Genomic DNA, 21,136 nt, shown 5'->3' with positions numbered 1-21,136 from the left:
AAAAAAAAAAAAAAAAAAAAAAAAAAAAGGGAACTGAACATGTCATTCAGAAGAACTGTAAACTGGGTACAATTTGGTACAGTTTCTTTTCGGAAAACCAATGTCAATCTGGGAACAGTTGAAGCCTACTTACCCTCCCATCATAGGACAATGATGCAAAGATCCAAGGCTCACGACAGCTCCAAGCAAGGCCTTTTAGTTTGAAAGTATAACCAACCGATAAGTTTGATCCACTGGAGATATATATACTAAAATAACAAAGGCTACAGGTGTGTTACCATAAACGCTGTCTTCGTAGTCACTGTAAGAATGTAATAATGGATCACCTTGCTGTGGTGGTGAATCAACCGACCTGCTCATAAGTTTATATAAATAACAAGTATCAGCATAAATTTTAAAGAGAAAGAAAAAGAAACATCCCAAACAAGAACATGAACTTTCCGATTTCAGTTCACCATTAGACACAGATGGCAACCATAAGTTGACAGCTGAATCAGTCCCAGCACTCTGCAATTATATACAACGTAACATTGGCTCAAAGATGTATTGAAAAATTGGAAGACCTTGTACTATAAATAAAAATGATTTCACCAGTTGACTGTGGTATCCCATATTGGTTGGGGAGGAGAACAAAATACCCTTTATAAAGGTGTGGAAACCTTTCCCTAGCAGACGTAGGGGGAAGCCTATAAGGGAAAGTCCAAAAACCTTAAGGGGAAGCTCGGAAAGGGAAAGCCCAAAGAGGACAATATCTGCTAGTGGTGGGTTTGGACCGTCACAAATGGTATCAGAGATAGACATCGGGCGATGTGCCAGTGAGGAGACTATTCCCCGAAGGGGGTAGACACGAGACGGTGTGCCAGTAAGGATGTTGGACCCCCAAGGGGGTGGATTTGGTGGGGGTCTCACATCGATTGGAGAAAGAAACAAGAGCCAGCGAGGACGCTGGGCCCTGAAGAGGGGTGGATTGTGATATCCCACATTGGTTGGGGAGGAGAACGAAACACCCTTTATAAGAGTGTGGAAACCTTTCCCTAGCAGACGCGTAATGGGGAAGCTCATAAGGGAAAACCCAAAAACCTTGAAGGGAAGCCCGAAAGGGAAAGCCCAAAGAGGACAATATCTATTAGCGGTGGGTCTGGGCCATCACATCAACTTACACAGATTTGGTTAATTATAATTAGAAACACGTGCAAGAGAAGTATAAAGTGCAATTTAACAAATACGAACGGAACAGTAAAATAGGTTAGAAGAAGTAACTCTATATAGAAATGGAGAGGAGAGAAGGAGATCAAACCAAGATTAGCCCATCATATTCAGGATTACAACGAGCAGCACAAGTCCTGCAGAAATAGTAAGTACAAAGGATGACGGTTAAAACATTTAACATTTGCACAGAACAGATTTTAGTGTTCAACACATTCCAGGGAAAACAGGGGTATCTTTTAAAAATTACCAGTGGGTGTGTCCAGGAAGCTGTTGAATAGGGACTTTTGGGTTCCTAAGGTCCCAGAGAGATATTCCAGTTTCATCCTCAGCAGTTACCTTAAAACAGGGGACATTTTCTTAATGCCAAGATGGAGAAGAAAAATATAATATATATTGTGGTAAACACATTTTTTAAAAAAAAGGAACAGAAGGGCAGTGTGTATAATATTTTGACAAAAACCTTCTCTATATGCATTCACTAGTAAATAGAAGAGATTTCAAATTTGATACTCGCAGTGAAAAAGAATCCTTACAAGTAAATGTTTCCTCTTGGGGTTGTAATCCACATTACGAATATACGCCGAGCACGCAATCGAGTCTGTCTTCCTGTAATTAACATCTCATAAGCCAATGCAGAATTTATCAAAGAATTGAAACTACGATTTTACAAAATAATTTATTTGAAATAAAACTTCGAGTTTAAAAGGAAGAACATGAAATGCCTGTTTTATTTCCTTTCTTCTCAAAACATAAGAAACAAATAAAACATCCCTGTGTATATCGCCATAAAAGGTGTATATACGTCGGGTACACACAAAGAAGCATACGTAATTACGTACCAATTTAATCTCAGACAGATGGAAAACAAATACATAATATATGCATCATCTGTCAAAAACATAAAGCATAAATGGTAACATACTTCATTGTCCTTAAATCCCAAAATTGAACGGATGATTCACTAGGATCCCACGTCCCTCCAGACAAATAATGAAGCATCCCAGCTGACTCCTTCGATTGCACCTAGATAGTAGTAAGCCCCAAATAAGATTATCACAAATCGCCATTTCATAATCACTGAGCACCTAGACTATACTAGCTTTTGTCCTATTTTATGGGGTCTTTGAAGGAAAAGAAACAATAGAATTTTTAGAGGGCTTGAGATCTTGGGGTGTGGTATGGTCCCTTGTTAGATTTCTCTTTGGGCCTCCGTGTGTAAAGCATTTTAGAATTAGTTTTTAGGTCTTATTTTGCATGATTAGAGCCTATTTTTTATATTAATAGGGCTCCTTTAGAGGGTTTTTTTTTTTTTTTGGTATTTTCCTTATATTTGTTCATTTGATCCCAATGAAAGCTTGGTTTTTCATATAAAAGAAAAAACAGTGACCAAGAATAGGGATGTACATGGTCCGGGTCGGGTTGAGGGATTTTTTTGAACCAACCCAAAAGTTCGGGTTGGTTGGATTGGAAACCCAACCCAACCTGAAAATTTTCGGGTTGTTTAATACTGAGAAGAGACAAGAAGTGGAGAAATAACCTACCGTCAAGCGGAGAAGTCCGAAAAGAAACACAAAGCGGAGAAGTTCAACGAGAAAAACAGAGCGTAGAAGCCCGACGGAAATGAAACGAAAAGTCGAGCGGAGAGACAGTCGAAGACGATGTCCGACGAGAAACACAGAGACGAGGTTGAGTGGAGAAATGGGAGCTGAGAAGTCGGGGTGTACACCCAACCCCCCAACCCAAGAACCCAACCCGACCCAACCCGAATTATAAGGGTTGGGTTGGGTTGGGTTTAAAAGGACTTTGAGTTCGGGTTGGGTTCATTTTTTGGAACTCGATCTAGTTTGGGTTGGGTTCGGGTTCAAATTTTAAATTATTGGGACAATCCGACCCAACTCGAAAACCATAAAAAAGGCCCAAGCCCACAGCCCACCCATCAGTCATGTTGCCACATGGCGCACATGCACTATTCAAGGTGCAGACTTCCTCTCTCTCTCTTCTTCGATTCACGAGAGGATTAATTATTGTAATGGTCTCTTTTATAATTGTCTCTCTTATTCAAGATGCAGACTTTCTCACTCTCTTCATCTATCTCATTGTCTCTCTCTACTCATCTTCATTGTTCATCTTCTCCGTTAACGTCGTTCTCATTTCAGACGTCGATCTAGCTCACCAGTCACCTCTTTATTTCTCCATCTACTCTCTTCTCAGCTCCCATTTCTCCACTCAACTTCCTCGACGTCGTCACCGACTGTCTTTCTGCACGGCTTTCCGTTTCATTTCTGCCAGATTTCTACACTCTGTGTTTTCCGTCGAACTTCTCCGCTCGACGGTAGGTTGTTTCTCCACTTCTTGTCTCTTCTCAGTATGGAACAACCCGAACCCAACCCAAAAATAGAGGATTGGGTTGTGAAAATTTTCAAGTTAGGTTGGGTTGCCAATCCAGCCAACCCGAACTTTTGGGTTGGTTCAAAAAAATCTCTCAACCCAATCCAACCCGGATCATGAACTCCCCTACTGAGAAGAGAGTTTGACGGAGAAATAAAGAGGTAACTGGCGAAAGACGTCGACGTCCGCTATGAGATGAAAACAATGTCAACAGAGAAGATGAACGCTATGAAATGAGTACAATGAAGATGAAGAGTAGAGAGACAATGAGAGAGATGAATCATCATTACACTTATTAACTTAATCTCGTGTATCGAAGAGGAGAGAGAGAGAGAAAGTCAGCACCCTGAAGAGTGCATGTGCGCCATGTGGCAAAGTCAGACAACATGACTCATGGACGGGCTACGTGGGCTTAGGCCTTTTTTTTTTTTTAAGGATTTCGGGTTGGGTCAGGTTGTCCCAATAATTTGAATTTTAAACTTGAACCCGAAGTCCTTTTAAACCCAACCCAACCCTTATAATTGGTTGGGTCGGGTTGGGTTCTCAAATTAGCAGGTTAGGCGTACACCCCTAACCAATAGTGAGTTTGACATACCACCTAATTTAAACACCTTTAACCAAAAACATTTGTTGTTTAGCCACATTTTTTTAAATGATTTTAACCGTAAGTTTGTTTGGTTGACTACTTCAAAAAGTGATTCTTTACCATGAAGTGATTCCTAGTCAATTACATTAGAATCACTTTTTATACAATCAAGTTTAAAGTTTCTTCCAAAAATTATTTAAAAGCAATTTGATTATTTCAATTGTGATTTTTATTTGTTACTAAACACTCTAGACTTTTACAACAAATACAATTTTTTGGACTTCCAAAATCATTTAGGAAGTTAGTCCAAACACACTCTAAGTAGTTGATATGACAAAGGAAGTACACATTGTAACAACCCTTTTCTTAATAACAAACATATTACCATCAAGAATTGCACACGAATCAAATGACAGTCTCCCAATATTTCATGAAACCTTTGAGCATCAAAAGGATGCTCTTTATTCATGAAGACCCTTTGGCTTCTTTCATTCAAAATGACAGAAAAGAAAGCATGAGAATTATGAATCCACAGTAGAGCCTGGGCATTCTTGAATGGGTGACCCATCAGAATAGAACTAAGGAGTGCATTCACATCTCTAGCCAAAGATGTCTCCAAAAGATTAGTGTGATCACCCATAACCGCCACGGGTCAACCAGAAAAGGGTGGAAGCGGCATTTTCAATGTGGTGATGAACTAAGGATTTGTCTCTTCTCGACAAAAGCAGTTTGGTATTCTGTTATGGTGAGAGGAAGAACCTTCTTAAGTCGTTCAGATAGGACCCAAGCAACCATCATGTAGAGGCATGTGGTAAGACTGATGGGGTGAAATTCAGCAATAGTCCAAGCATCTATTTTCTTTGCGAATCAGACAAATGTGGAACACCCTCATAACGTCACCTTTGAGGACGTTCCAACATTTTTGAAGATTTTTTATGTCAATCCATCAGGGCATCGGGATTTGTCGATGCTGAGTTGTACAACTTTCCAAATTTCTAGTTCTAAGGTTCTGTTTCGAATTTGACAAATTGGTGGCTGTCAATGGGGCTCCAACTGATATTAGGAGGGACGGTGATCAATTAACCATTTTTCGTGTACAAAACTCGATGAATTCCATAATGATCTCCCCTCAGATTTACAAGCTCCTTCCTTGTGCAGATAGCAACTCCAGAATGTATCTCGCTGGTCCCATGAGAAATCTAACAATAAACTCACCCGCAAAATAGAGGTGTCTAACTGAACTCGATGACCTTCCCCTGCAGAATGGGCAGTTTACCTAGTCCGATAACAGAATTCCCTCCATTATGACTCTCACTGACAGATTTCTATCCGTAAAAGATATCCTCGACAAGTTCACAATTGTCGGGGTTAGGCGCGCCAACAGACCCATATCAGACCACTTTCCCTTGATCTTATACATGGGCAGTATCATATGAGCCCCTCACCTTTTTGCTTAAAAAATATGTGGCTCCAACACCAATCCTTCATGCCCATGATAGAAAATTGGCGGAAGAACACCCCTTCATGGATGGCTGCGCCATGGCTTTATCATCGAACTTAAGGGCTTGAAGGATGTGATTGAAACTTGGGCAAAGATGTGTTCGGATGCATTACTTCAGAATGTAACCAATTATTGACAAAAATATCCATCATTGAAAGTTTGAAGGAAGCTGGCCCCGTTTCACAATCCAGCATACACAAAGGAAGAAGATGAATGCTAAAGTTATGGCTTTGGCAGCAAAAGAAGAAATGAGCTGGAAACAAAAAGATAAGAAAAAATGGATTGAAGAGGGGACAATAATAACTGATGGACCATGCATCAAGGAGAAAATCTCCAAGAATCCCCAAAGAATATTTAACACGATTAAAAAAGTGGGCTACTAACAGGGATTAATGGGCTAATCTACACCCTACTAATTAGCTGACTAGATGAACAATTAACAAAAAGATAAAAACTTTGGAAAAACATTTATAATCTGCTGGCTTCGCCTATGGAAGGAGAAAGCTCTTCTAGAAGTGAGATTTTTTCTACGGACTTCAGTCTCAGGAACGATGATGGATGACTTTGTTCGAAAAGACAGCTGGGCAAAGCTCAGTCTCCCCAATTGTGTAATGCATAAAAGAGCAGGAAAATCAGAACTGCCCTTTTGGGAACTGTTGTTTGTGACAAAACATTGGCAGGGACTTCTAAATGAATTTGGTCTAGCAGGCTGCTAGGCTACTTTCTAGAGGTTCTGGAATGCCTAGATCAGTTGCTGTTGATAACCTTAACAGGATAAAAGCTGAAAACCTTTTAGACAATGTAGTTCTAGCAATTGTTCCAGAGATTTGGTTTGAAAGGGAAAAAAAAAATCCAACTCATTGGTATTTCCAGAGAGGAAAAAAAAGTGTTACAAGATCAGTTTCCTTTTGTTATAAACACCAATTACAAAAAAAGATTGCAATTCTTTGGGTGTCAGGGGATTGATGCCTTAACTCCTATGGCCTAGTTTTTACTTGATAAATGAATTCAATCTTATCTAAAAAATTATAACCTGAACCTTAGCCTACCCATGCATATACAACAAAGTGGTGCAAAAGTGAAATTAACTCAATAATATAGAATCCAGTCACACCACCAAACACTACCGAGTTAAGTCTACCTGAGCAAGTTTTCTTGAACAATCCAAGCTCCATAGTAAAATATTTTCCTCATCAATGCTGATCAGCTTATCATGTCTACCAGATGGCCACCAAAGAACACTGTCCAGCAGATTTTTGTTTGGAAAGAGAACGCAAATAGTGGGAATGGTTAATTGATTTACAATTGGAAACAAGTTCATATGGATCAATGAAAGCAAACAAGTGAGAAAAGAAAAAAAATTGAGTAGAATTCAGAGAAGGATAAAAGTAGCATAGGAAAGTATATTTTCATGAGCATAAATTTTTCTTTAATTATTAGAATAAAAGCATTGATTTTATATGTATTCTGCATTTGACAAAATATGAAATTCAAATAGGCCAAATGCAATTGGACACAATTGTAACCAGAAAAAAGAATTGCTTCTGACTAGTGCTCACCAGTTGATCTTACTAGCATGGTCATTAAGTGATGTAACCTTTTCCAACTGAGGAGAATTCAATTCGCCATATAACTCCGGGATTTGCCATATTGCTGCTTCGAAGTTTCACCTTATGAAAATGGAGGAGGATCAATTCAAAGAAAAGTGAAAAAAAAAAATAGAGAATTTAGAAGAATCCATTACAACAGAATGAAACCCCATAAAACAACTGTGGTCGAGATGCGAAGAATAGAGAGAATGAAAACGCGTGAATAACAAGTCAACTACACAATTCTCACTTCCGTGGGTAAAAGACCAATAAATCTGAGGGAGGGGGTTTGAACCAAGATGTTAAATCAGAGGGAAAGGGCAAGTGCTTTGTTGGAGTCCAAGCAACCCCGCGGGAGAAAATATCAACGAAACCATAAGCTTGCAAGGAACTACTGTTGCTGGTAAACAAAGTCGAACGATCAAGGGTCGAATAAGAGGGAAAAAGGAACGATGACAGAAGTTGAAGAAGTGAAGGAAAGTTGCGGGGAGGAAGGAGCCGATCGCTAGATTTAACCAACCGTTGGACCAAATCGACCCGCTGTACCAAACCGCACTGACCCGCCAACCGACCCTACCCGCCTAGTGACCCAAAAGTCAACACCGGCCCGATCCGACCCATCTAGCTGACTCCGACCCAGTACCCAAAACAAACCCGAAGGTAAACATGACTCAAGGTTCAGAGACCCAATTCTCGCAAATTTGCATCGTTTTGACTCAAATTCTACCCAACTTCTATAATTTTGATATATTTTTTTAATGTAGGACCTAATTGAAGATCTTTGAAGGAATTGAAAATTTGTTGAAGACCCGAAACAAGTTCGAGAAGCCTACAACAAGTAACCGCATGGAACAAGTTTCTAAGAAATGCTTGTAGGAGTCGGTTTGGAGTAAGGGCAAACGATCTAGTATTATACTTAGGAGTTTGGTTAACATTAGTTTTATGTGTGTTGTACTTCGATATCGTGAATGATTATACCTTGATATAGTTAGGGTTATATAGCTTCCGCATGCATAAATGTGAAATTATCTGATAGGAGTTTGGGTTTATGTGTTTCCTAAGATGTCAAGGTAGATTGTTATTTCTTGATTTGCATGATGAGTATGATGTGAGCCTTGATACTTTGTTCTACTTTGATTTGGGGTTTGGATAGCCCATTATTGCCCATTTGTGAATTGGACCATTTGCTATGTGCTAGATAGCGTGAATTATGAATTTCATAGATTATGAGTTACCGTCTTTTAATTGGCACCTATAGTGGATATGGGTGGGCATAGTGAGTATACTATTGTAGTACTACGTCAGGGGTGCCTAGTGGGGAGAGCCATGGCCTTTTACTTATCTAAACCCGACAGGTGTGTAAGATAGGTAGTTTACTGAACCAACTCGGCAGGGCGGCAAGTAGTTACTGATTCTCAGGAACAGGTAGTTGATGCCAGGTGTCACAATCATGCTTGTCCAGGGCATGTTGCCCATGGCCGCATGCCCATGACAAGCCAAACCCTTGTCATGTCTTTTCATTCTAGTGTTTTTCCTTTTGTAATTCTAGAGCCTATGACACCTCAAAAATATCATGTCTAGGCCTGCCAGAACTAAAATGGCCCAGAATGTACTACAGGGGGATATGACTAGTCGTCAACTTCTCCCTACCCAAGGTTATATATGCTAAGCTGTTGTTATCTTTCTCTTGCTTGCTTATATAACGTCTCTTTCTAAAATCTCTCTTTCTAAAATCTCTCTTTCTAAAATCTCTCTCTCCTCGTTTTCTAAAACCTTCTTTTAAAACCGAGGCTAGAGGCTCGACCGTACGTCGCTTGGCCGTAGGCGACGCAAGAACAAATAGGCTGAACTCACTTGTCGCTAGAAAGTGAGTGCCGCACAATCGCTAGTCCGCTGCCTTCGAAAGCGCGATTGTGTCAAGTGGTATCAGAGCTTTGTTAGCTCCGTAACGTCATACAGACCGAGATCATGTTGACGACAAAGTCGACACCCAAAGCACAAGCCGACCGGCTTACGCTAATAGAGGAGGAAATGCTGTTCCTCAAAGAAGTCCCTGACACCCTCCGTTTCCTGGAAACACAGGTGACCGAACTGAGTGAGAAAGTCGTCCAAGTCGACGCAATGGGCAACCGCCTGGATGGGTTGCCAATCGCAGAACTGTTGTTTCGAGTGACCTCGCTCGAAGAAAGAGTTGCTCCTACGAGCAGCCCAAAACCGTCTGATAGTCCGGATAGCTCTGTCGCACACAAAGAGGGACGTGGCGAAGAGTTCGATGTACTACAAAACACAATGATGAGTTTGTTCAATGGATTGGCTGATGAATTCAGAACAACAGTCGACGACCTCCAAGAAAGGATGGCCGCCATGAGCACTCGAATTGAAATTACCATGAAAGCCGTGGAAGGTGTCGCAGCTGGACAAACTAGTACAGGATCCAACAAACTAAGGTTCCCAGACCCTAGAGCCTTCAAAGGGAATCGAGACGCCAAAGAGTTGGAGAACTTCATCTTTGACGTCGAACAGTACTTCAAAGCCACAACGGCTTGTACCGACGACAAGAAGGTGACTGTAGCCGCGATATATCTCATAGACGACGCCAAACTGTGGTGGCGTACGAAGGTGCAAGACATCGAGGATGGATTGTGCACCATCGACTCATGGGAGGACCTCAAGAGAGAGTTGAGGGAACAATTCCTCCCCGAAAACGCAGGGCATACAGCAATGGAGAAAATAGTAGCCTTGAAACACACTGGAAACATACGGGACTACGTCAGACAGTTCTCAACCCTGATGCTGGATATCAGGGGCACAGCAGAGAAGGACAAGGTGTTCTTCTTCATAAATGGTCTACATCCGTGGGCCAAAACAAAGATACATGAGAACAGGGTCCAAACCCTAGCTGCCGCAATGGCCTACGCCGAGAGACTCGTAGACTGTGGAAACGAAGCAGGATCCCAAAGAAGAGCGACACCAGCCCCAAACAATGGGGGCAAACCATACAGACCACCAGGCCAGCGAAATGGAAGCCCCAACAGACCGAATGGATGGACGGATAGACCTCCTCAGAACAATCAAGCGGGGACATCTCGAGGGCCTTACCATCAAAGGAACCACCCGACGACGCCTTTGCAATGCATGCTGTGTAAAGGCCCCCACAAGGTATCCTACTGTCCTCACCGGGCCTCTCTCACTGCACTTCAAGTGTCCACTCAAGAGAGCAATGAAGCAAGGGTCTAGACTTTGCTAGACAAGAAGGAAGATCACGACAACCCCCGAATGGGCGCACTCAAATTCTTGTCAGCCCTCCAACGGAAAGTCGAACCGAAGGAGGTAATAGAGAAAGGGCTCATGTTCTAAATGCCACAATAAACTCTCAACCGAGCAAGAGCACTCTGATAGACTCTGGAGCAACCCACAACTTCATTGTCGATCAAGAAGCCAGAAGATTGGGACTCACCATAGGAAAAGACCCGGGGAAAATGAAAGCTGTCAACTCCAAGGCCTTGCCTATTGTGGGAGTTTCTAAGAGAGTCCCCTTCAAAATAGGGGATTGGACTAGAGAGCTAGACCTTGTCGTGGTTCGCATGGACGACTTCGACGTGGTACTTGGGATGGAGTTCCTCCTAGAACACAAGGTCATCCCAATGCCATTGGCAAAATGCTTGGTGATCACCGACCGTAACCCCACAGTAATACCTGCAAGCATCAAGCAACCAGGTAATCTTCGAATGATCTCAGCCATACAACTGAAATGCACGAGAGGAACCTACATTCATGGCCATACCACTGATAGAAGAAGCAACCACCGAAGAGACTGTCCCAGAGGAAATCAAGGAAGTACTAGACAGCTATACCGACATAATGCCGGAGAGTCTACCACAAACACTACCCCCTCGTCGAGGCATTGACCACGAAATCGAACTCCTTCCCGGGGTTAAGCCACCAGCAAAGAACGCATACCGGATGGCTCCGCCTGAGTTAGCCGAATTGAGGAAACAACTGGATGAGTTGTTGAAGGCGGGATTCATTCACCCGGCAAAGGCCCCTTATGGAGCCCCCGTACTGTTCTAGAAGAAGAAGGATGGGACGTTGCGTCTGTGCATAGACTATAGAGCCTTAAACAAGGTGACAGTACGCAACAAATATCCTCTGCCGATAATATCTAACTTGTTCGACCAACTTCACGGGGCTAAGTACTTCACGAAGTTGGACTTACGATCAGGATATTATCAAGTACGCATTGCCGAAGGGGACGAACCCAAGACGACGTGCGTAACAAGATATGGGGCCTTTGAATCCCTAGTAATGCCCTTTGGCTTGACAAACGCCCCAGCTACGTTCTGCACGTTGATGAACCAGGTTTTCTACGAATACCTGGATCAGTTCGTCATAGTATACCTCGACAACATTGTTGTTTACAGCACAACCCTCGAGGAACACAAAGTGCATTTGAAGTTAGTGTTTGACAAGCTCCGGCAGAACCAGCTGTATGTGAAGAAGGAGAAATGTGCATTCGCACAAACATGCATCAACTTCCTTGGACATGTCGTCAGATGTGGACAAATTAGTATGGATAGCGACAAGATAAAAGCTATCCAAGAATGGAAGGTTCCTACTTCCGTATCTGAGTTGCGGTCCTTCTTAGGACTAGCCAACTACTATAGGCGATTCGTCGAAGGGTTTTCACGACGAGCCGCCCCATTGACAGAGCTGTTGAAGAAAGACCACCCTTGGTCGTGGTCGAATGATTGTCAAATGGCCTTTGAAAATCTGAAAACAACCATGACGAGGGGTCCTGTCCTCGGGTTGGTAGACGTCACAAAGCCATTTGAAGTAGAAACCGATGCTTCCGACTTTGCTCTCGGTGGAGTCCTTATTCAAGAAGGCCACCCCATCGCTTACGAAAGTCGAAAGCTCAACGATGCCGAACAAAGATACACGGTCTCCGAGAAAGAAATGTTGGCTGTAGTCCATTGCCTTCGAGTCTGGAGACAGTATCTCTTAGGATCACAGTTCGTAGTGAAGACGGATAACAGCGCCACTTGCCACTTCTTTGATCAACCAAAATTAACAGCAAAACAAGCCCGGTGGCAGGAGTCGTTGGCCGAATTCGACTTCAAGTTCAAACACAAAACAGGAAAGAGTAATCAAGCAGCCGACGCGCTGAGTCGGAAGGGCGAACATGCGGCCCTGTGCATGTTAGCCCATATTCATTCAAGTAAGATCGATGGATCGATGCGCGACATCATCAAGGAACATTTACACAAAGACCCATCGGCCAAAGCTGTTGTCGAACTAGCTAAGGCTGGAAAGACACGACAGTTTTGGGTTGAGGGGGACCTCCTGATAACCAAAGGAAACAGATTGTACGTCCCAAGAACAGGGGAACTGAGGAAGAAGCTCATTTAGGAATGTCATGATACCTTGTGGGCCGGACATCCTGGGTGGCAAAGAACATACGCCCTAATAAAGAAGGGGTACTTCTGGCCAAACATGCGAGACGACATCATGCAATACACCAAGACGTGCCTCATCTGCCAACAGAATAAGGTCGAGAAAGCCAAAGTCTCTGGACTCTTGGAACCTCTACCTGTGCCAACAAGACCCTGGGAAAGTGTATCCCTAGATTTCATAACACACCTCCCAAAGGTCGGGGAATATGACGCCATCTTGGTTATTGTAGACCGATTCTCCAAATATGCGACATTCATCCCCACTCCCAAATTATGCTCGGCGGAACTCACAGCCCAACTGTTTTTCAAACACGTTGTAAAGTTATCGGGCATTCCGTCGAGCATCATCAGTGATAGGGATGGCAGATTCATTGGGACATTCTGGACTGAGTTATTCGCTTTCTTGGGAACAACCTTAAACATCTCCTCGAGTTATCACCCTCAAACCGATGGACAGACAGAACGGTTCAATTTCTTGCTCGAAGAATACTTACATCACTTCGTCGACGCTCGCCAAAAGAACTGGATACAATTGTTAGATGTCGCCCAATTTTGCTTCAATTGTCAAACCAGCTCATCTACAGGGAAGAGTCCCTTCGAAATTGTAAGTGGATGACAACCGGCCTTACCCCATATTATTGATCATCCTTATGCAGGAAAAAACCCTCAAGCTCACAACTTTACAAGGGAATGGAAGCAGACGACAGATATAGCTCGGGCATATTTAGAGAAGGCTTCCAAGCATATGAAGAAATGGGCGGACAAGAAGCGTCGCCCCCTTCATTTCCGTGCAGGAGATCAAGTCCTTATCAAGCTGAGACCGGAACAGATCAGATTTTGTAGCCGAAAGGACCAGAGACTAGTTCGTAAATATGAAGGCCCGGTTGAAGTCCTTAAAAAGATCGGGGCTACCTCCTACCGAGTTGCACTACCCGCGTGGATGAAAATCCACCCCGTTATTCATGTGAGCAACTTGAAGCCCTATCACCCTGATCCAAACGACGACCAACAAAATGCAACCACGAGACCGAACATCGATCTGAAGCAAAAAGAAACAAAGGAAGTGGAAGAGATCCTAGCCGACAGGGTTAGGAAGATAGGAAGACCTGTACGGACGATTCGTGAATTCCTTGTCAAATGGAAGAATCTCCCTACAGAGGAAACAAGCTGGGAACGCGCCGAAGATCTGAACTCCGCCGCCACCCACATCGCAAGGTATGAAAGTAGTCGGTTGACAGGGACGTCAACCAATTAGGTGGGGGAGGATGTCACGGTCATGCTTGTCCAGGGCATGTTGCCCATGGCCGCATGCCCATGACAAGCCAAACCCTTGTCATGTCTTTTCATTCTAGTGTTTTTCCTTTTGTAATTCTAGAGCGTATGACACCTCAAAAATATCATGTCTAGGCCTGCCAGAACTAAAATGGCCCAGAATGTATTATAGGGGGATATGACTAGTCGTCAACTTCTCCCTACCCAAGGTTATATACGCTAAGCCGTTGTTATCTTTCTCTTGCTTGCTTATATAACGTTTCTTTCTAAAATCTCTCTTTCTAAAATCTCTCTCTCTCCTCGTTTTCTAAAACCTTCTTTTAAAACCGAGGCTAGAGGCTCGACCGTACGTCGCTTGGCCGTATGCAACGCAAGAACAAATAGGCTGAACTCACTTGTTGCTAGAAAGTGAGTGCCGCACAATCGCTAGTTCGCTGCCTTCGAAAGCGCGATTGTGTCACCAGGCACCACTAGGCGGAATCCCTGATTTGAGCTCAGTAGATAGTTAGGTATGGAATAAAATCCATATCAATGAGAATCCATAGGGTCTTCTTTTGAGACCACAGTAGACTTTGCTAGAGATAGATTTGAGCACATAGCCAAAGATTCCGTGAATAGGATTAAGTCCGATAAGAGCCTACAAGTAGGTTGCTTACTGAGTATTTTTATACTCATCCCATGTTGTTGCTATTTTTTTCAGGTGTTAAGTAGACTGATGTCGGTGGCGGGAACATGCAGAGTCGTGCAGCTGCAGTGGAGACCCTTAGATCGAGTCCCCTCTGTCCATGTTGTTTTATTGTCATTTTGATGTTTATTTTGGGAAAACTTATGCTATTTTGTAACTGATTTCTTTTGATGTGACTCCGCGGATCCCGTATGTTTTGAAACTATTTTGGATTTTAAATGCTATCAAATAACTTTAATTTTCTTGTGTCTCCCGTTTTATAAAAATGAAAATGTTGTAAGACTTTTACCCCAGAGTCCACGTAGCGATTTATGATTCGATGCGTCGGAGAGCGATCGTTACATGAGTAGCCATAAGGAGTATACTACTGTAGTACCAAATCGTGTCTAGTGGGGAGAGCCAATGTCTTTTTACTGATCCACCCCGACGAGGGTAGTTTACTTGTTACGTTTGCATAGTGACAGGTAGTTTACTGTCCTAGCCTGGAAAGGCAAAATAACAAGTAATTACTATTCCTAAAACGAGTAGTTTACTTGTTACGTTTGCATAGTGACAGGTAGTTTACTGTCCTAGCCTGGAAAGGCAAAATAACAAGTAATTACTATTCCTAAAACGAGTAGTTTTACTGTTATGAACCCAACGGGGTGTAAGACAGGTAGTTTACTAACCTAGCCTGAAGGGGGCATAGTGGCACGTAGTTACTGATCTTAGGAACAGGTAGATGTTGCTCGACACCACTAGGGAGAATCCACTAATTTAAGCTCGATAGGTAGATGGGTAAAGAGAATTCATATCAATGAGTAACCATAGAATCTTTTCTTGAGACCACACCGAATTTTGTTAGAGACAGTTTCGAGCACATAATCTAGGATTCCGTGAATAGGATTAAGTCTGACAAGAGCCTCAAGTAGGTAGCTTACTGAGTATTTTAATGCTCATTCCACGTTGTTTCTATTTGTTCAGGTGGAAAGTAAATCGATGTCGGCAGCGGGAACGTGCGGAGTCGTGCATCTGCAAAAGAGGCCCTTAGATCGAGTCCTCTCTTTTCATGTCATTTTTAATATCATTTTGATGCTTATCTTGGAAAACTCATGATATTTTGTAACTGTTTTCTTTTTTATGTGACTTCACAAATCCCGTTATGTTTTTAGAATTATCTTAAATTTTGAAATGCATATCAGGAAATTTTAACTTTTGTGTCTCCCGTTTTATAAAAGTCAAATGTTGTATGGCTTTTACCCTTGAGTCCACGTGGTGATTCGTGATTTGATGCGTTAGATAGCTGTTGTTACAAATACTCTCAACTGCCCTTAAAGCATGCGAACACAATGTTGCAAGCACAGAGGAATTATTAGTCAGGTATGCAAGACAACGTTGTTGACTAAGTGAAGACGTGTCTTATGTGACAATAGGACAAGAACAAGCAAAACAGACTCCTAAGGCTCCCCAAAGCCTGTACCACAAAGACCATGGGAGAGTTCCATAAAATTGAACATAGATTTACCCCTTGTATCTTTTTTGGCTAGAGCCATATTAAAATAGGATATAAATGTCTTTCTTCCTTGGGAAGATTGTACATAAATAAATTTCCTACCTCATCCTTTTTATCCTCGTTCAAATTTTCCCAGCCAACTACTTTAGATACAAATAAACTCTCGTCTATTTGTCCTTTTTCTTTTGACCAAAATCATCTTTAGAATTTGTCAAACACATCTTCACTGAACCTATCAATGAGCCTAATGTTGTCTTGTCCCATCCAACATCTTCTAGCCCTTCAAGTGATTCCCTTTTGTCCTTACTGAATCTTCATCTTTGCATTTACCCGATTCTTCATCCTTACCTTTACCCGAGACTTCCAACCATGTCTCTAAATCTTCTACATCTAATGCTTCTTCTTTCTCATTGTCTCTACCTGTGTTTCCTGATGAGTCAACACTCTTTGATCGCACAAGGTAAGTACGGTTTTTTCAACCAAAAGTCTTTCCGACTCAGTATGTTGAACATGAACCACCAAATCTTAAGGAGGCTTCCAAGTATGAGCATGGGATAAAAGCTATGAAGGAGGAATAAAATGCTTTGATTGCTAATGATACTTGGTTTTTGGTGTTTCCTCCTATGGATAAGAAGATTATATGTTACAAATGGGTATTCCAAATATGCAAAACTCAGATGGATCTAAAGCTGTTTGTTGCTCAAGATTTCCTCATGAGGCTGATTTAGACACAAAAACCTCAAAGCCCTGTGGTAAAGCCTACTACAATAACGAGTCTTGTTTTCTCTTGCATTGGCTCATGGTTGGTCTTTACGACAAGTAGATATCAACAAAGTACTTTTTTTCATTCACTTGAATTTGAGAATTCTCAAGCTGATTCCTCTTTATTGGTTTGCCATCTTATTATGTTTTAGTATATGTTAAAGACATAGGAATTATTGGCAGCTCTACTACTATGATCGAACTTCTTGTCAGCTCCCTACATAAAAAAAAATTCTCCAAAAGAAGTTTGTCTTTTGAGTTATTTTTTAGGGGTTGAAGTTTCTAATACACCTGCTGGGAATTTGGATTTGTTTCTATCTTAGACAAAAATATATCTTCGATCTTTTGTTTAAGACTAATATGCATCAGGCTAAAGGTATTTCAAATCCTATGATAAGTGGTTCGGTGTTATCTGCTTTTTGTGGCAACTTTTCTTTTTGAAGTTCGTCTCTATTGTAGTGTTGTTCGTCTCTGTCGTAGTATTGTTGCTGTTGGTGTGCTATCTAAGATTGCTGATGTGTTTTCTAAGCCAGTTGATTGAACTGTTTATCATTTATTCATTTGTATTCACAGTATGCCTATATGAAGGCTAGTGCACTTTTGATCATTCTCAGTGAAAAATATCATCCCTTTGTGATCATTCTCTTTAGCTCTGTATTCTTTGAGAATTTATGAGTCAACATTAAGGAAACTTGTAAAATGGCGGTATAAAAAAGCAACGCATCAGAAGAATGCACAACAGAAAATTGAGTTTTGTGCAATCAATTAATTACCAGTGGAGAAGACGGTAGAGAAAATGCGTTGGTCGAAGGGGCAAGATGCGAGGTCCCAGATCTCATTGGGGTGAGAAAACAAACCCTCGCATATGAGCTCGGATCCACTCGACGAGAGACGAATCAAATGCGCCTAATAGACTTCAAAATGTATCAGATCCATGCATAAAACAAACAATACAATGATGCAATGAAATCAATCGACGTAAGACTGAGAGTAACCTCATTTTCGTCTTTGAGACTGAGAGTACCGGTGATGAAGCTGGTGTGATCTGTATCTGCTTTGACATCAGCGATGCATCGAGCCTGGAGAAGAAAACAATTTCGAAAATGGGAATTAGGGTTTATAGTGAAGAAGATCTATGGAGTTGCAATACCATGAATACATTTGTCATCAGAAATTGAACAACATTGACCTGGTATTTCAGCCCGTAGCCAATGCCTGATGATCCACCTTGCATGGTGGATAATGAAACACTCAACGATGATCAAACGGTAACGCGCTCATGAAATCGTTGGCAGGAAGCCCCATCCTAATGAAGCTGAGTGACACAATCGCGCTTTCGAAGGCAGCGGACTAGCGATTGTGCGGCACTCACTTTCTAGCAACAAGTGAGTTCAGCCTATTTGTTCTTGCGTCGCCTACGGCCAAGCGACGTACGGTCAAGCCTCTAGCCTCGGTTTTAAAAGAAGGTTTTAGAAACGAGGAGAGAGATTTTAGAAAGAGACGTTATATAAGCAAGCAAGAGAAAGATAACAACGACTTAGCATATATAACCTTAGGTAGGGAGAAGTTGACGACTAGTCATATCCCCCTATAGCACATTCTGGGCCATTTTAGTTCTGGCAGGCCTAGACATGATATTTTTGAGGTGTCATACGCTCTAGAATTACAAAAGGAAAAACACTAGAATGAAAAGACATGACAAGGGTTTGGCTTGTCATGGGCATGCGGCCATGGGCAACATGCCCTGGACAAGCATGACCGTGACATCCTCCCCCACCTAATTGGTTGACGTCCCTGTCAACCGACTACTTTCATACCTTGCGATGTGGGTGGCGGCGGAGTTCAGATCTTCGGCGCGTTCCCAGCTTGTTTCCTCTGTAGGGAGATTCTTCCATTTGACAAGGAATTCACGAATCGTCCGTACATGTCTTCCTATCTTCCTAACTCTGTCGGCTAGGATCTCTTCCACTTCCTTTGTTTCTTTTTGCTTCAGATCGATGTTCGGTCTTGTGGTTGCATTTCGTTGGTCGTCGTCTGGATCAGGGTGATAAGGCTTCAAGTTGCTCACATGAATGACGGGGTGGATTTTCATCCACGCGGGCAGTGCAACTCTGTAGGAGGTAGCCCCGATCTTTTTAAGGACTTCAACCGGGCCTTCATATTTACGAACTAGTCTCTGGTTCTTTCGGCTACGAAATCTGATCTGTTCCGATCTCAGCTTGATAAGGACTTGATCTCCTGCACGGAAATGAAGGGGGCGACGCTTCTTGTCCGCCCATTTCTTCATATGTTTGGAAGCCTTCTCTAAATATGCCCGGGCTATATCTGTCGTCTGCTTCCATTCCCTCGTAAAGTTGTGAGCTTGAGGGTTTTTTCCTGCATAAGGATGATCAATAATATGGGGTAAGGCCGGTTGTCGTCCACTTACAATTTCGAAGGGACTCTTCTCGGTAGATGAGCTGGTTTGACAATTGAAGCAAAATTGGGCGACATCTAACAATTGTATCCAGTTCTTTTGGCGAGCGTCGACGAACTGACGTAAATATTCTTCGAGCAAGCAATTGAACCGTTCTGTCTGTCCATCGGTTTGAGGGTGATAACTCGAGGAGATGTTTAAGGTTGTTCCCAAGAAAGCGAATAACTCAGTCCAGAATGTCCCAATGAATCTGTCATCCCTATCACTGATGATGCTTGACGGAATGCCCCATAACTTTACAACGTGTTTGAAAAACAGTTGGACTGTGAGTTCCGCCGAGCATAATTTGGGAGTGGGGATGAATGTCGCATACTTGGAGAATCGGTCTACAATAACCAAGATGGCGTCATATTCCCCGACCTTTGGGAGGTGTGTTATGAAGTCCAGGGATACACTTTCCCAGGGTCTTGTTGGCACAGGTAGAGGTTCCAAGAGTCCAGAGACTTTGGCTTTCTCGACCTTATCCTGTTGGCAGATGAGGCACGTCTTGGTGTATTGCATGATGTCGTCTCGCATGTTTGGCCAGAAGTACCCCTTCTTTATTAGGGCGTATGTTCTTTGCCACCCAGGATGTCCGGCCCACAAGGTATCATGACATTCCTGAATGAGCTTCTTCCTCAGTTCCCCTGTTCTTGGGACGTACAATCTGTTTCCTTTGGTTATCAGGAGGTCCCCCTCAACCCAAAACTGCCGTGTCTTTCCAGCCTTAGCTAGTTCGACAACAGCTTTGGCCGATGGGTCTTTGTGTAAATGTTCCTTGATGATGTCGCGCATCGATCCATCGATCTTACTTGAATGAATATGGGCTAACATGCACAGGGCCGCATGTTCGCCCTTCCGACTCAGCGCGTCGGCTGCTTGATTACTCTTTCCTGCTTTGTGTTCGAACTTGAAGTCGAATTCGGCCAACGACTCCTGCCACCGGGCTTGTTTTGCTGTTAATTTTGGTTGATCAAAGAAGTGGCAAGTGGCGCTGTTATCCGTCTTCACTACGAACTGTGAGCCTAAGAGATACTGTCTCCAGACTCGAAGGCAATGGACTACGGCCAGCATTTCTTTCTCGGAGACAGTGTATCTTCGTTCGGCATCGTTGAGCTTTCGACTTTCATAAGCGATGGGGTGGCCTTCTTGAATAAGGACTCCCCCGAGAGCAAAGTCGGAAGCATCGGTTTCTACTTCAAATGGCTTTGTGACGTCTACCAACCCGAGGACAGGACCCCTCGTCATGGTTGTTTTCAGATTTTCAAAGGCCATTTGACAATCATTCGACCACAACCAAGGGTGGTCTTTCTTCAACAGCTCTGTCAATGGGGCGGCTCGTCGTGAAAACCCTTCGACGAACCGCCTATAGTAGTTGGCTAGTCCTAAGAAGGACCGCAACTCAGATACGGAAGTAGGAACCTTCCATTCTTGGATAGCTTTTATCTTGTCGCTATCCATACTAATTTGTCCACATCTGACGACATGTCCAAGGAAGTTGATGCATGTTTGTGCGAATGCACATTTCTCCTTCTTCACATACAGCTGGTTCTGCCGGAGCTTGTCAAACACTAACTTCAAATGCACTTTGTGTTCCTCGAGGGTTGTGCTGTAAACAACAATGTCATCGAGGTATACTATGACGAATTGATCCAGGTATTCGTAGAAAACTTGGTTCATCAACGTGCAGAACGTAGCTGGGGCGTTTGTCAGGCCAAAGGGCATTACTAGGAATTCAAAGGCC

General features: G+C 42.7%; 2 protein-coding genes and 1 long non-coding RNA gene across 5 annotated transcripts in view; 1 reads left to right on the top strand and 2 right to left on the bottom strand.

The window, feature by feature from the left end:
* LOC111454216 (WD repeat-containing protein DWA2-like) overlaps window positions 1-2,904 on the bottom strand; it is a 3,860-nt gene extending 956 nt beyond the window's left edge. The window contains exons 1-7 of the mRNA XM_023095601.1: window positions 2,751-2,904; window positions 2,132-2,232; window positions 1,743-1,815; window positions 1,457-1,545; window positions 1,298-1,343; window positions 279-507; window positions 134-192 (exon numbers count right to left, since the gene is read on the bottom strand). Coding sequence (XP_022951369.1) covers window positions 134-192; window positions 279-507; window positions 1,298-1,343; window positions 1,457-1,545; window positions 1,743-1,815; window positions 2,132-2,208 — 573 coding nt within the window. The 5' untranslated portion in view covers window positions 2,209-2,232; window positions 2,751-2,904. The remainder of the gene's footprint in view (window positions 1-133; window positions 193-278; window positions 508-1,297; window positions 1,344-1,456; window positions 1,546-1,742; window positions 1,816-2,131; window positions 2,233-2,750) is intronic.
* A 1,682-nt stretch (window positions 2,905-4,586) lies between these two features.
* Window positions 4,587-18,203, bottom strand: LOC111454217 (WD repeat-containing protein DWA2-like). 3 transcript variants are annotated; one of them, XR_002712391.1, is made up of 6 exons: window positions 18,127-18,203; window positions 17,933-18,016; window positions 17,711-17,843; window positions 7,244-7,354; window positions 6,826-6,925; window positions 4,587-5,937 (listed from the first exon to the last, which is right to left on the bottom strand). XR_002712391.1 is itself a non-coding variant. In XM_023095603.1 (4 exons), the coding sequence occupies exons 1-4, from the start codon at window positions 18,169-18,171 to the stop codon at window positions 7,302-7,304; spliced, it is 315 nt and encodes a 104-aa protein (XP_022951371.1). In that variant the 5' UTR covers window positions 18,172-18,197; the 3' UTR covers window positions 7,144-7,301. The 3 variants fall into 3 exon arrangements, 1 of the variants encoding a protein (XP_022951371.1); XR_002712390.1 differs by lacking the exon at window positions 4,587-5,937 and having other exon boundaries at window positions 6,644-6,925; window positions 18,127-18,197; XM_023095603.1 differs by lacking the exons at window positions 4,587-5,937; window positions 6,826-6,925 and having other exon boundaries at window positions 7,144-7,354; window positions 18,127-18,197.
* On the top strand, window positions 7,467-8,328 carry LOC111454219. The gene is made up of 2 exons (XR_002712393.1): window positions 7,467-7,933; window positions 8,038-8,328. It is a non-coding gene; the product is annotated as an uncharacterized LOC111454219 (long non-coding RNA).
* Window positions 18,204-21,136: the final 2,933 nt, after the last annotated feature.

The sequence above is a fragment of the Cucurbita moschata genome, unplaced genomic scaffold (genome assembly GCF_002738365.1).
Source record: "Cucurbita moschata cultivar Rifu unplaced genomic scaffold, Cmos_1.0 Cmo_Scf00016, whole genome shotgun sequence".
In the NCBI taxonomy this organism is placed as follows: domain Eukaryota; kingdom Viridiplantae; phylum Streptophyta; class Magnoliopsida; order Cucurbitales; family Cucurbitaceae; genus Cucurbita; species Cucurbita moschata.
This window is presented reverse-complemented; position numbering and strand designations above follow the sequence as displayed.

Excerpts from the sequence above, each read along its gene's own strand:
- LOC111454217 (XM_023095603.1), bottom strand. The coding sequence starts at position 18,171 with ATGCAAGGTGGATCATCAGGCATTGGCTACGGGCTGAAATACCAG. Across the intron at positions 18,017-18,126 it reads GCTACGGGCTGAAATACCAG|GCTCGATGCATCGCTGATGT; the intron begins GTCAATGTTGTT and ends TTTCTTCTCCAG. Across the intron at positions 17,844-17,932 it reads GTCTCAAAGACGAAAATGAG|GCGCATTTGATTCGTCTCTC; the intron begins GTTACTCTCAGT and ends GAAGTCTATTAG.